The sequence below is a fragment of the Amblyomma maculatum genome, chromosome 4 (assembly GCF_055883805.1).
Source record: "Amblyomma maculatum isolate TAMU_Amacu chromosome 4, ASM5588380v1, whole genome shotgun sequence".
Classification (NCBI taxonomy): domain Eukaryota; kingdom Metazoa; phylum Arthropoda; class Arachnida; order Ixodida; family Ixodidae; genus Amblyomma; species Amblyomma maculatum.
Genome location: NC_139347.1, coordinates 90,329,029 through 90,342,210, shown reverse-complemented (window position 1 = coordinate 90,342,210; position 13,182 = coordinate 90,329,029). Strand labels below are relative to the sequence as shown.

The window sequence follows — 13,182 nt, the reverse complement described above, 5'->3', positions numbered from 1 at the left end:
ATATTACTGACAACAGAGTTTTCTACGCACGAATTAAGAGTTTATGTCAGAAAGTGAACAAAAAATTGCTGCCTCTTCCGTAATTGAGAGCATATGTCAGCATGAGATTTATTTATTTTATTAATTTTTATTACTCAATACTACAGGCCTGAGCCCAAGCAGGAAGTGCTTACGAGGGAAAAATTTTTTGACAGCGATCATTTTACAAACACGTAAAAAGCCGTTGCTTTCGAATGAAATAGGGAGCATGCATAACTTGTACAGTAGTTATGACACAAGGAAGCACAAAGAACGGGCAGGAAAACGCTATAAAATAAAGTGCGAATTGCAAGCAGGATAAAAAAAAAAGGACATTACGTGGCAACTATGCGCTGTTCAGGCTGTATTTTTTCAATCATGCCTAAAGACTGAATGCAGTTATTGAGTAGCTTGTTCCAATCCCATATAGTTAGGGGAAAAAGGAGTTCTGGAACGAAGCAGTACTCGCGAAGTAAGGTGTTAATGGAAGCGAATGATTATGACGGGTCTTCCGCGTACTGAGCGGAGTTAAATATGGATTGGGGTCTATGGCAAGTTTGCGATTCAATAGCAAGTACAAAAATGTCAGGCGTAAGAACTTCCGCCTTGAGTGGAGCGCGTGAATGTTGTTGGACGCCATCAAAGCAGATACAGAATCCTTACGGCCGTACACATAGTGAATAAATCGGACAGCTCGGCACTGAATTCTTTCCAATGTGTCGATGTTTTTAGTGAATGGGCCCAAAAATGATGCAATTATATTCTAGTTTCGGACGGATGAGAGAATTATATGCTATAGGTGTTTGACCTGGCGCGTTGCGTCCTTAAGTTTGGGCCGTAATAAGCAGTGTTTGCGGAAGGCTGAGGAATGTTTACTGGCATAGCACATTGGTTGTATTTGGTACTGGGTGCAATGCACAGTGCTAGGAAGTGGTGCAGTGCACAGCCTACTCCGCCACACCGCAGGTTAACTTCTCCCAGCAAGGCAGCGCGCTCAGTGTCTGGCATGTTTGACTTGTCGCGTCGAAGCCATTGCTGAGACCTTTTTTTTCAGTAGCGCTCCCCTCTGGCTCGATTATTTAGGTAGTTGCGGTCAATGGTGCTTTTCCGCCTTCGTAACGGGCTACACGTTGGCATTGGCGAGCAGTCTTATGCTTTGGCGTATAACTCACAAAGCGATCGCTTTCCGTAACGTTTAGTTTCTACCTTTCATATGATCAGGCTCTATTACTAGGCTTAAGCAGCTCTGACGATGACGGCAGTAAAATACATAACAGTGCAGATGCGTACGCGGTCATGAAGAGACGCTGGCCTGACAAGAACGTAGAAGCAGCGGCGAATTCGAGCTCTCCCCGATCGTAATACAATCGCATGCTAAAAAAACGTCATGAGCTGACTACGCAAATTGGTGACAGACTCAATTCAAAATGCCCGAACGCTCTTCCAGCCAACAGTACTATAGACTCCAACTGCTGCCGCCTCGAACGCCGGCGTCTGGCGACGTTCTAAGCACGGGTGTTTGGCACCGTGGCACCATCACTGGGCAGGGCACGGAAGCCTGAGAGAGGGAACTCGTCTCTTAAAATCTCGTTCGGTGTCCGCATGTTCACGTTTCGGAGCCCGGATGAAAGAGAATCCATGGCCGGATGTTTGCTCTCCGTTTTATTTTCACCTCCCTTCATATCATGCTTAGAAACGAATGATTAAAGCTTCGGTTTATCTCTCAATTAGGCTCGCTAGGCCTATTTTAAAATTTTTGCTTTCTTGACCAGTTCCTTCAAAGTAAGTATTTGGCACATAAAGTACGGACAAAACCGTTCGCATGAGCCGGTTCCCAGTTTTTGTTAAGTGCACAAGTATAAAGTAGCGTACAATAGAGGGAACAACCTAGGGAGACAATGGGTTTAGCCTTGACATGTTCTCAACCTCGCTCCATCATAGATGCAGGAGTAGAAAAAAGGCGCTGCTCATGTATTATAGCTCTAACGACCATATGCATTCACTATACGATCCGAAAACTGCTTTAAAACAGCCCTTCAAAAGATCATAACCCGAATTTTTCTCCATCCGGCGACAAAAGCGACAATGCGTCTTACGCCACACATTGCTGTTGGTCTACATAGGCGCAGAAGGCTTTCAAAATATTTTATCCCTCTTTTCGTTATTACAATGTTGGCTTATGAGCATGCTAAAGTTTAAGAATTCACATGGTTGATATTTAGAGAAAGTGCAGATTTTTCTTGGTAGGATTTTTAGCAACAATATTGAGACATACATTCCAAACAGCAAAAATAAGGGGACGTTTAAGCGTCACCTTAGGAACAGACGCGATAGCGCCTTTAACAGCGAGATTTTGTTCCTCAGTTCTTTAAGTTTTTCTTCTTTAAAATATTTAAATTTTAAAAATTACTATCCTTCTAACATACAAATCTCATACCGTAGCCTCCTATGCCCACACACGTGTTGTAAAAGTCGCATAGACCACAACGCGTTCACCAGGTGCCTCTCTAATATTCTTGGTACCAACGAATCTTCTTGGCTGAAAATCTAGACCGGCATGGCATCCTGTACTTATGCGTAGAAAGTGAGGATGGGGCATCGTTTATTTAATTATACTCATGGGCCTCCACTGTGTATGGCGCTCAAGAATGCCGGGTTTCCATTGTGATAAAGATGCACAGCCTGCCGGAATTTATTTTCGGGAAAGCGTGGACAGGTTTCTGGCAATCCAGAAAGCTGCAGCAGAACCTCCCGAGTGGCTCTCAAGGCTAGAGCCTTTGTTGTGTATGCGTGAATTTTAGTGTGTCATATGTAAATAGCGTATGTAAATAGTGTTTGTGTGATTTCTGTTGATTTTGTTTTTGTGAAATGCAATGTATCAAGACCCGGCAATAAAGAAAAAAAAAAAAAGAACCTCCGTGGCTTATGTGTTGCCTGCCGCCTGTTGTGCAGAAGGCCTGGGTTCGAACCTCAATATGGTAAATTTATATTATTGAATTGCTTGTTCTTTTCTAACGTGTTTTTTTTTTTCGTTTTTCTTTTTTGTTAGGTTCTCAGTTAGGAGGTGCGGTGAATACTTTTGGTAAAGGATGAAGAAGCTCCATTCGTCATTGCGTAAAAGCCCTGCAACCATCTAAGATGTCGTTTTAAATAGAGAAAGTGCTAGTACATCTTTCTCACTCTCAATTCCCGTTACGCGCTTACCGCAGGTAGTGAATGAGCTCACGTACGACAAGATCCCTGAGTTTGCAGCCGTCAACATCACTGCTCTGCGCCTGGTCAGCGAGGACATCTCTCAGCAGTCGTCCCTGGACCCTTCACAGGAGCCCAGGGAGAAGAAAATCACGGTGCGTGCATTTGGGACTATGGGAGAGACGTTCTTGTCACATGCAAATACGCAAAGACAGCACTAGTCGGAGCGCTCCAAATCTCTCAATGCTCGGAGTGCTGCAGGCGAAGTGCACCACTGATAACCAAACGTACATGGTCATTCCCTGATGGTTCGGAAAGCACAAATTGCGTCCGAATAGTGGGATCTCATGTCAACTGGCGAAACTCTATCAACCGGCGATACCGGCAGTACTTCATTTCGCAAACCGTTAGCAGTCCAATGAAAGAGAACGACGACCTGAGTCGATCAGAATGACGCGCAGTAATAATGTGTTCCGCATTTTTACCCCTGTCGTCGACAGGCCACCTGATTGTCCTAGGTCGCCCTTTAGAAGCGATACAGATAACTGATGGAACAGAGTAAAGCACTCGTTTCTGGGAAGGCTCAAGAGTAACCGTACAGGGTGGTGCAGTAGCTGTGTGGTGTGTTCGAGTCGGTAGCGTAAGCATGCACTCTGTCTCAACCTTCGTGCAGCTGGAAGAGGCGTTGATACAAGACGCTGCGTCCCTCATCGTGAACACGTATAAGGAGCTGAAGCTTCGCAGCCTGGTGCCCCATCGTTACTCGTACATCTTCGAGGACCACGAGGACGACGAGACCCTGTCTTCGAGGAGAGAGGGCGCAGCGGCCGCTGTGCTGCAACCCCCGCGGCTTGAGGCTGAGCTGCCCGAAGAAGTCGCTCCCGAGGCGATTCCACAGTCTGACGCGCCCTACCAGGGATCCGGCTGCGGCGAGAAGCCGTCGGTGCCGCAGGAACTCGGAGAGATCATTACTAGGAACCTGAGAGAGGTCAGTATGGCTTAGCTGGGGTAACGGTCACACACTTGCTGCAGCTTAAATGACGCTGCTCAAGGTGCCCCGTTTTCGCGCTGGTTTTGTTTATTGTATATAAAAAAGTGTTTGCAGGTGTTGTTTGGTACTCGCTTTAGTGAAGTGTTTTGACCCGCTGCACCGCCATCAGGTCTTCCAGATTACATTTACGCTTGTCTGTCTCTTTCTGTAACAAAAATGCGCACCGAACACGTGATAGCGACAGAAGGAACAGCGCGCAAAATTGTTTCATATATTGTCCCACTATGAAGGACCGTTTGTCGTCCTCGCCCAACTTAGCAAGCTCAATTATCGCATCGTGCGCCTCACCACAAGCGGCCGGCGTTCTGCGAAAGTGAAGTCGCGCATGTTGTTTGTTTAAAGTCCTACATTTCACCCAGTATGCTTCGGCTGCATAGGTAGAAGTTTGACGCCAAGAAACAGAGGAAGGGGAATGTAAGGAGGACGAAGAAACGGCTCGTGCTGGGACTCGCAAGCTGACTCGGCTGCTTTCCGATGCTTGTTCTCCGGCCAATAAAACCTCGCTCGTAACAATATGTAGACAAGCCATGTTTAGATCGAGGAGAACCCGATCTGCTCTAAAAGACAATGCCGGTATCTGAGCGTGCTCGCATCCATTTAGTTTCCTGATATGACCTTGATGTCAGGCGTATATGTATTGATAGACTGCGGAAACTTGCAGCGGGGTGTAGAAATTCCTAAATGCCAACAATGGTTGTGGTATATCGTAGATATCGTATTGACAAGTACCTTCGCCATTGGTATACTGTCAGCCCGTTATACCTAGTGGCACGGGCAGAGGCACATTATTTTATGTTTTTTTTTTTATTTGGTAGCCTCACCATAATATATGTTCGCCTGGACACGCTGGCCGGACTCCAAGCAACATGCCGTGATTGTGTTCGAAACATTTTGCCCCATAGTGTTAAAACACTGCGTCTGTCTTAAAAAGATTTTCGACTCGCTTGGCCTGCATTCATCAGGCGATTGAAAGCAAATTCCGTTCCAGCGTTTTCCAAATCCAACTCTTCATCAAAGCCATCAGATTAAGGTGTTATGGGCGTTATGAAGTTTATTATAAAAGGATCGAATGCATTTTGAGTTCAATGTTTAGTGGCCTTATAGCAACTATGCACGGTGCTAAATTCTATAATAGCAATCCGATTAGAAGCCATGCGATCGCATCGACGCACGCTAGCGTGGGAGTTCAGAAAAATGCAGCTTCTTGAGGAACCTCTGCGCCACGTATCCTATGTACAAAACATAATTTCTGCAGCCGTGTATAATCAGCTTTATGGTCGACTCTGCTTTAGGATTCTATTCATTGCCTTGTTTTTCCAGTTACGTCATTGCAGCGAAATATCAGTAGGTGTCTAACAGAAAATCCAGACGCAAACTAAGCTATTTTGTTTCAAGAAACTAACATGATTGAAACCCGGGTCATGTTTGACAATATGCGGGGTGTCCCAGCTAAGCTAATCCAAGGAATAAATTCTTCCCGACTAAAATCAAGTGAGTGCGTTCGGAAGAAACGTAAAGATTCCACTGCTAGTTATTATTATTTTTTTTTTTGTTCCGCCTGCATAGCCGAGGTTAACTAATCCAATCTTTAAATATTGCTTTAAATGCTCAAATTTGACTAGGAAAGTTGTCGAGCACCAGCAGTAGTCCAATCCAGGCGTTTTCGACGACGTAGCCTCGCGAAACGATGCTGGGTCGGGCGCATGAAGGGAGAGCGAAAAACATTCACTGAATTGCTTTCTGAAAACTTGCTGGTCTCTACGAAGCCGTTTCCGCCATTTAAAACAGGGTGACAAAAAGCGCGCAGCGTGGCTCTGGTCGGTTTCGATATCCGAGGAACAAGCGCAGCTTGCCCAACCCAGCAGTGACGTCACAGTTGATGTCAGGCCAAGGAAACAGCTAGGCGTTCAAAACCTTGCCGCCAGTGGATTCGAACTCGTGACGTCCTAATCAAAAGGACGGGTTGGTGCTGTTTGGAAGGGAAGGAGGAATGCGCCTCGTTTCCCAACAAAAATTAGTGTCGACGCATGCATTTACCGCGAGAAATAGTATTACTGTATTTCGTTTTATTTTATATATTATCTTACTTTTTGTACAAAACCTCCATTTTTAGTGAAAAGAAGCGCACATTGGGGGGGGGGGGGGGGGGTTGGATACTGCGCCTTTCCGTTCCTGTGAACCAATTATTATTATTATTATTATTATTATTATTATTATTATTATTATTACTATTATTATTATTATTATTATTATTATTATTATTATTATTATTATTATTATTATATTAAATTTTTGGATGGATCTCAAATGCGTTTTCAAGTCTTAGAATTCTCTATAGTCGGCTAGAACTTTGAATAAGGCGCGTGATGATTTGCTTCGACATTTGCGATGAAAACGGGGTCGATAACTTATGCCGCCTAGTGCGCGCACAGAAGGTTCAGTGCTCCGACGTGGTGCATTCTCGTGGCGGAATTTATAGTGCTTACACATGGCGTCTATGCTCGGAAAGCTTCACGAATGCTCGCCCAAGTAGTGAATGTATGTGAAAATATTCGATCCATACTCGATACGGCTTTGAAAGGTATTATGCACACTCCTGTTATTTTAATTGACTCGAAATGCACATGCTGTGTAGAATGTTATGCCTTCCCTTTGGTTTCGGTCAGAAAATACAGGGTGATGCCAAAATATGCCGTATAACAGTAAGTTATCGTACAAGAGAATCACCCATGCCTAATGCATACGTACATCAGAATCTTGATATGCAGGATCGTTTTCGTTGGCGAAGGTTGCAATTAAGTTCTCATTTTGCCCCCCATTTCTTCCAGCGAAGCTTCCAAGGCTTGACCGGTCCTATTCGTTTCACGTCGGATGGATGCAGGATTGACTACAAAGTGCACATTGTTCAGTTAAACACTACAAATGAAGCATTCAAGGTGAGCATAATAAACTCTTTGCATTCATTCGTGACGTGGTTTTTTTCTGATTCTGGTTATGAGCCGTTCTGTTTTGTCCAGATACTTCAGTTATTTAGTATTCATATATTTATTTTTTGATGTAAATACTAGCCATCGTCATACGCGGAAGAAGCTGCGATATTGTTGAGATTAGTTGCGTAAACTTCGTGACAATTACATCGTCGAATGGGAATATGTGTTCTGAAAATTACCCCTCTTACCGTGAGCACGCTCCGTCTTGAGTTTTGAAAAATGAAATAAATATAAAGAAGAACGAAGTGCTGAAGGAGCAAAGAAGGGAAAGAGACGACGGTATTATTACGTGTTTGGGATGTCAGCATGGAGGTAGACATGGTTGAAAGGCAAACGATTGGCGTGCACCTCGAACTGTTCATTTGGAGAACTGCCGCAATGGCGCCAAGTGTGAGCTCTCCAGTCGAACGATAATAAAATCAATGTGGCTCTCGGATGCGCTCAGTGACGAACTTCCGAGATGTTCCTGTGCCAACTGAGAACATCAAAAACAAACATTACAAAGCTTCGGGGCAATGGACCTTGTTATTGAAGAAAATGTCTTATGTTGCCAGTCCTTATATACGCTGCGGCAATGATGCCTGCGCAATTCGTTTATACCTGTGCTGGCATAACGAATTGTACGACACAAAATGATTCCAGAAGAAATAAATATGCAAATTTACATTACTGGTTTCAGTAATGTAAGGTTCACAGGGTGGGGTCAGAGACCAAGTTTACAAGCATTTAACCACCAAGAAACCAAGAACAAGGCTAGGTGAAAGCTTGCCCTTTGTCGCATCAGCGGTAGGAACCCTTAAGTGACACAGGAGATTGAACCCCGCACCCTCCGTAAATGAGGTGATTCCCCAAGCCAATCGGCCTCCGCTAGGCTTGCAAAAATTAATGTAAACATTCTTCCAAAGTATCGTGTATGTTCTGTCGCCCAAGCATACATTTTCAAATGAAAATGCCTTGTACGCTATGAGCTAGTGTCCACAAAAAAGTGAAGTCTATCACTGCTGAAACACATATTTTTTTTTAGAACACGTTCTCGTTCATCTTCGATGTGTAAGCTTTTGCCCAAGAAGGACTCAAGCTACTTCAGGAGCGGTTATCTAGAGTTTAAAAACGAATAGCAATTTTCACATTAATGTAGCTGTTAATATTGAATGCTTGTGACCTGTACGCTTTGGTCACAGGTGGCGGAGTGGTCGGACACCAAGGGATTCGAACCCGTGGTCAAGCCCCCAAAACCTCTGGTCAATGAAACAGAGGAGCTCAGCAAAGATAGGGTGTACCTGGTGCAAAGCGTCCTGGTGAGACAGAATTTTACCGTTGATTTTGAGAATGATTATCCTATACTTTTGTGTGAGTGTTTGATTACGCTCATGGCTTTTGGTTTGGTAGTTTGTTACAGCTGTTCTCGAGCGCCTTCGGGAAGACTTTGTTCTAGCTTTTCTTAACGATGCAAAAGACCGTGAGATGCGCGAAGCGGGATTTAAAAAAAATGGTCATAAAATCTCCTCGGCTTGCATTCTCATTTAAGGTCAAGGCATACCTCCCCCAATGCAGAAAACAATTGAAAAGGCGTAAGGTACGGTGCAAAGGCGACAGCGTATTTTTCGCCTTGACTTTCGGATCAGAGAATCTTTCTTGAAAAGCAATTCTCCATGGTTGACAGAAGTGATTAGTGACATTGCCATGCAGCCTAGATATACGGAAAAATCGTTAACAACAGAGTTAATCTCATCGTAAAGAACTGCAGACAGATTCAGTAACTTAGTATGCGGAATCGAATCCCGGCTGTGCTGTCCGCTTTTCGATGGAGGCGAAAAGCAAGGCGCCTGTTTGCTGTGCGATGTCAGTACACGTTAAACAACAACAGGTGATCAAAATTTTCGGAGCCTTCCAATAAGGCGTCTCTTATAACCCGAGTCGCTTTTGGGAGATAAACCCCATCAACCAAACCAAGCCAGTTTAAGTAACTTAACAGAGCGTATTTGCAAAACGAGAGGCCGTTCATCTTGCTTCTGTTCTTTCGAGTTTGCGGTTTTGTTCCTTAAAAGTTTCAGTAATGTGAGCCATGGGGACTGATTTCAGGACAAACCATACCTGATGGTCAAGGACTCCGCGGATGGTCCGGAACGCACTGGAAATGACCGCTACGAAGGTTACTGCAAAGATCTGATGGAAGCCATTGCCAAGGAACTGCAAATCAAATACGAACTGAAGGCAGCTGAGGAAACGGTGTATGGCCGCAGAGACCACAAAGTTCAGGGTGGCTGGACAGGGCTCATCGGCCAAGTAGTACGAAAGGCAAGATTTAGTAGTTCATCTCACCTTGCAAAAAAAAAAAGAAAGTAAAAAGAAAACGCAAAACATGGATGGCTGTAGTGTGCGTGCCTGATTGTTAACAATTTGCAGTGCGATCTAATGTTGAGAGCATTCTGTTTTTGTGTCGTATGCAAAACAGTCCTTGAAAACGACAATGGTTTGAATAAAACACCGTGTAAGCAGTGGACTAAAAAAAAAAGCGTTTATTTTGGGGCGCCGCGAAGTAGCACTCAAACCCGAGAGCAACAAGTAATGGTATTTGTTATTAAGTCGAAAGCCTTTCTAGGCTCATGGTGCAAATCTCGCGTTTACGAGATGTGTCCCTCCGCGAGATGTGTTCGAAAGATTCCACGAGATGTGTCCGCAAGACATCGCAATAGGTTCTGGCGTCAAAATAATTTCCGTGGTCAGGACGTCGCAATAGCTTCTGACGTCAAAATAATTTCCCTGTTCGGATAGTTAGGCTTAGTCCCTATAAAAAGCCGCGCAGGACAACCTGTTAGTTCAGTCACACATGTCGAGGAGGAAATCCTTACATGCCAATTTCGCCGACGGCGAAACCGAATGAAAGAAAGAAAGAACTGAAATTATAACAAGTACACAAACACGCAAGATAAAGGTGGAAGAGTAGGAGGAGGAAATGCTTTCGCCATAAGCCTCAAGAGAAGCTAAGTGCTATCCCTTAATTTTTTGCCTCGAAACAAATAGCGTAATAGCCGTTAACCTTTTTTTTTCATTTTGCTGAGGGCAAGAACTGTGAAAATAGTACCAGGAGGTAGAATCAGTGGTATATAAACAGAAGCTATATTTGTTATTTCCGTTTAGTTTACACGTCGTCTCTGCTCTAACGAAAGAATGACTGCATTTGTATCTTTTGGTCTTTTTGATTACGAATATTTAGCTCTGTGTTTATAACCTAATTATTAATGATTTTGTAGAACGTTCTGAATCCCGTTAGAAATTCAGTAATGGGTATTAGGATTTATTTGCATCAAATTCTGCTTTTCCTAGGCGCCAAATTGCTACCAGTCAGCCTGGAAGTGGGGCTTTTGGTGGGTTTCGTTCAGGACGTCGGTTTGTTCTATAGCACCGTAATAGGTGGCAAAGAACAACCAAGGCTACATTATAGTCGCATAACAGAAATGTGGCATGACATTATGGCAGAAAATGTATCACTAGAGCCAAATTGGAACAAAGCTTAATAATAGTCATAGGTCAGCTGTGCTTTTCTTGCTTTGATATCGGCGTTGCTTTATCTAATTACATCATTTACGATTTAATTAGCGAGATGAACAGGTAGGTGTGAGAGAGAAGCTTATATTCGCCTCATTTCCGCTTTTAACGAGCGACTGCTAACATCGCGTGCTGCTGTAAATAAATAGCTCTCGAGATTAGCGTGGTGCGTGTGTGTCCTGTGTCGACTCGCAGTTTCTACAGCCTTCAGTGTTGCTTGCTAACTTTCTTGCTCTCCAGTGCCACTATTCAAGTAACGGCTTCCGCGCATGCGATCACACGCAGGAGGTGGATTTGGGCGTCGCGGCCACGCGGGTGACGGCTGAGCGTCGCGAAGCGGTGGACTTCAGCCTGCCCTTCATGGAGACAGGCACGGCCGCGCTCGTGCTACGCCGGGAGCCCGTGTTGGGATGCGGCATGCTCACTTTCTTGGCTCCCTTCTCGTTCGAGCTGTGGATCTTCTTCGTGTCCGGGCTTGCCGTCGTGATGCTGGTCATGTTCCTCGTGAGCTTCTTCACGGCCCGCGCATCGGCGGCCCACGAAAAGCCAGGCGTCGAGCGCCACACGTCGGGAACGCTCTTCAAGAGTCTCTGCTACACGCTCGAGGCGTTCACGCCGCACTACATTGACTCGTACTACGCTAGGTCAGTCTAGTGCCCCTCACTGCAAGCGGAGGGCATACAAAACCCCGGTCTCCACGAAAACTAGTATTTGCCGCGGAAGGTTTCTTAAAGCCTGGTGTTCGCTGTACAAAAGCTTAAAATCATTGCTCGGCTTGTACCGTGGCGAATACACTATGGAATCTATTATTAAATTAGTAATCGATCTTACTAGCTATTTCTTTTTTTCACACCTAACTAACGTGATGTCATTAAAAGCCCCATTCTCTAGAAAATCCGCTGTCGGCGTTGTCGTCTTTATGAACGAAAATTCGCGAACATGCCTGTGGCAGACGTTAGTATTTGGCAGGTCACATGGCTGGAATTTGATTGGTTGGCGGATTACGTGGCGTCACAAGACCACCTGATGTGGCTAATTTGGCCGAAACTGCCAACTCGGGCAGCTTCTAGCTGACGGGAGCACGAGCTGGGAATCAAGCCCGTTCGGGGACTCTTGGATCCCGAGTGTGATCCGCTACCATAGGTTGTGCATGCTCTTTCATAGGGCTTGGTTGAAGCGGGGACTTTATATTCGCGTAGAGTGACCTTGCACATGAGGTAGAAATTAAGGGACTAGTAATTCTCTGATTTGTAATCATGTACAGAGAAAAGTTTAAACTGCATTTGGTCCAGGCTGGGTTCCCAAGTTTTTGATTCTTGACCTGCTTTCATGTTCGAATGTCCTTAAATGGGAAGGTACCAGCATTTGTTCCTTTGCAACTTTTTTGATACTGTGATATTAGAGCTTGATATGTTGTCTATATAAACGACTGTGTACCCTTATTGTGGACTGAACGTCTTGCCTGTGGGCGAGAGCAGGTCCATCGCCGGCCGGGTGGTCGGAAACGTGTGGTGGCTTTTCGTGGTCTTCGTCTTCTCGGCCTACACGGCTAGTCTCATCCCCTTCCTGTCAACCGAGACGGTGTCCCGACCTCTCGCCACCGTCGAAGACCTCGCTGACCAGACAGTTGTCGAGTACGGATTCACCAGAGATTCGTTCCCCAGGAAGTACTTCGAGGTATGCGACACCGCTCAAGGTCCCGCAGTAATTACTGATACGTTTCCACGCTTATACATTCCTTGCAGTTCTTGTAAATCAGGGCAGTATTACTGTTATTGAGGACTAGCGCATAAGAGACAAAGGACCGAGGAAAGAGAAAACGACATGGGCTCTTTCTTCGATTCATTTGTTCTTTTTGCGCTATTCCACACTATGAACTTTTTCCAGTTTGCCCAGTACCGTGTACAGTTATTGCTATCGCTGCTATAAGTGTACAGCGATTATATAAGAAGTTGCTCAAAAGGAATCGTAGCAGAAGCACTGGATAAAAATTCCGGTGGTAAAGTAAGTAAAATTATTTTGCCGATAAAATGCCCGAACAAATCGCATGCGAGAGTCCAGGATGCGGGGACCATTGAAATACCCCTTTAATGGCACCTAACGCAGTAAACAAATTTATGAATATTGGCATAATTTGAGCGAAAGAAAGGACCTAGAACACCAAGAACAGTAATGCGGCATCATACTTGGACAGACTCTATACGTGTCTGACCAGCGCCTCCTAACAAACGCTAAAAGATAGAGCGGCGGAGTTGGTTACGCTTCCGGTGGAGTAGAGATGTTTCTCGCATAAATTTCAATAAAGACACCGGACCATTGCGGCTTGAGTATATCAACGGCCAAAGAAAGGTGAAAGCCATTGCAGAACGAAAGATATGAAAC

At 44.8% G+C, this 13,182-nt stretch overlaps 1 protein-coding gene across 1 annotated transcript in view; it reads left to right on the top strand.

The window, feature by feature from the left end:
- LOC146191628 (glutamate receptor 1-like) overlaps positions 1-13,182 on the top strand; it is a 35,098-nt gene that overhangs the window by 15,818 nt on the left and 6,098 nt on the right. The window contains exons 5-11 of the mRNA XM_084599974.1: positions 3,228-3,365; positions 3,884-4,198; positions 7,090-7,197; positions 8,433-8,549; positions 9,334-9,549; positions 11,086-11,444; positions 12,279-12,477. Coding sequence (XP_084456100.1) covers positions 3,228-3,365; positions 3,884-4,198; positions 7,090-7,197; positions 8,433-8,549; positions 9,334-9,549; positions 11,086-11,444; positions 12,279-12,477 — 1,452 coding nt within the window. The remainder of the gene's footprint in view (positions 1-3,227; positions 3,366-3,883; positions 4,199-7,089; positions 7,198-8,432; positions 8,550-9,333; positions 9,550-11,085; positions 11,445-12,278; positions 12,478-13,182) is intronic.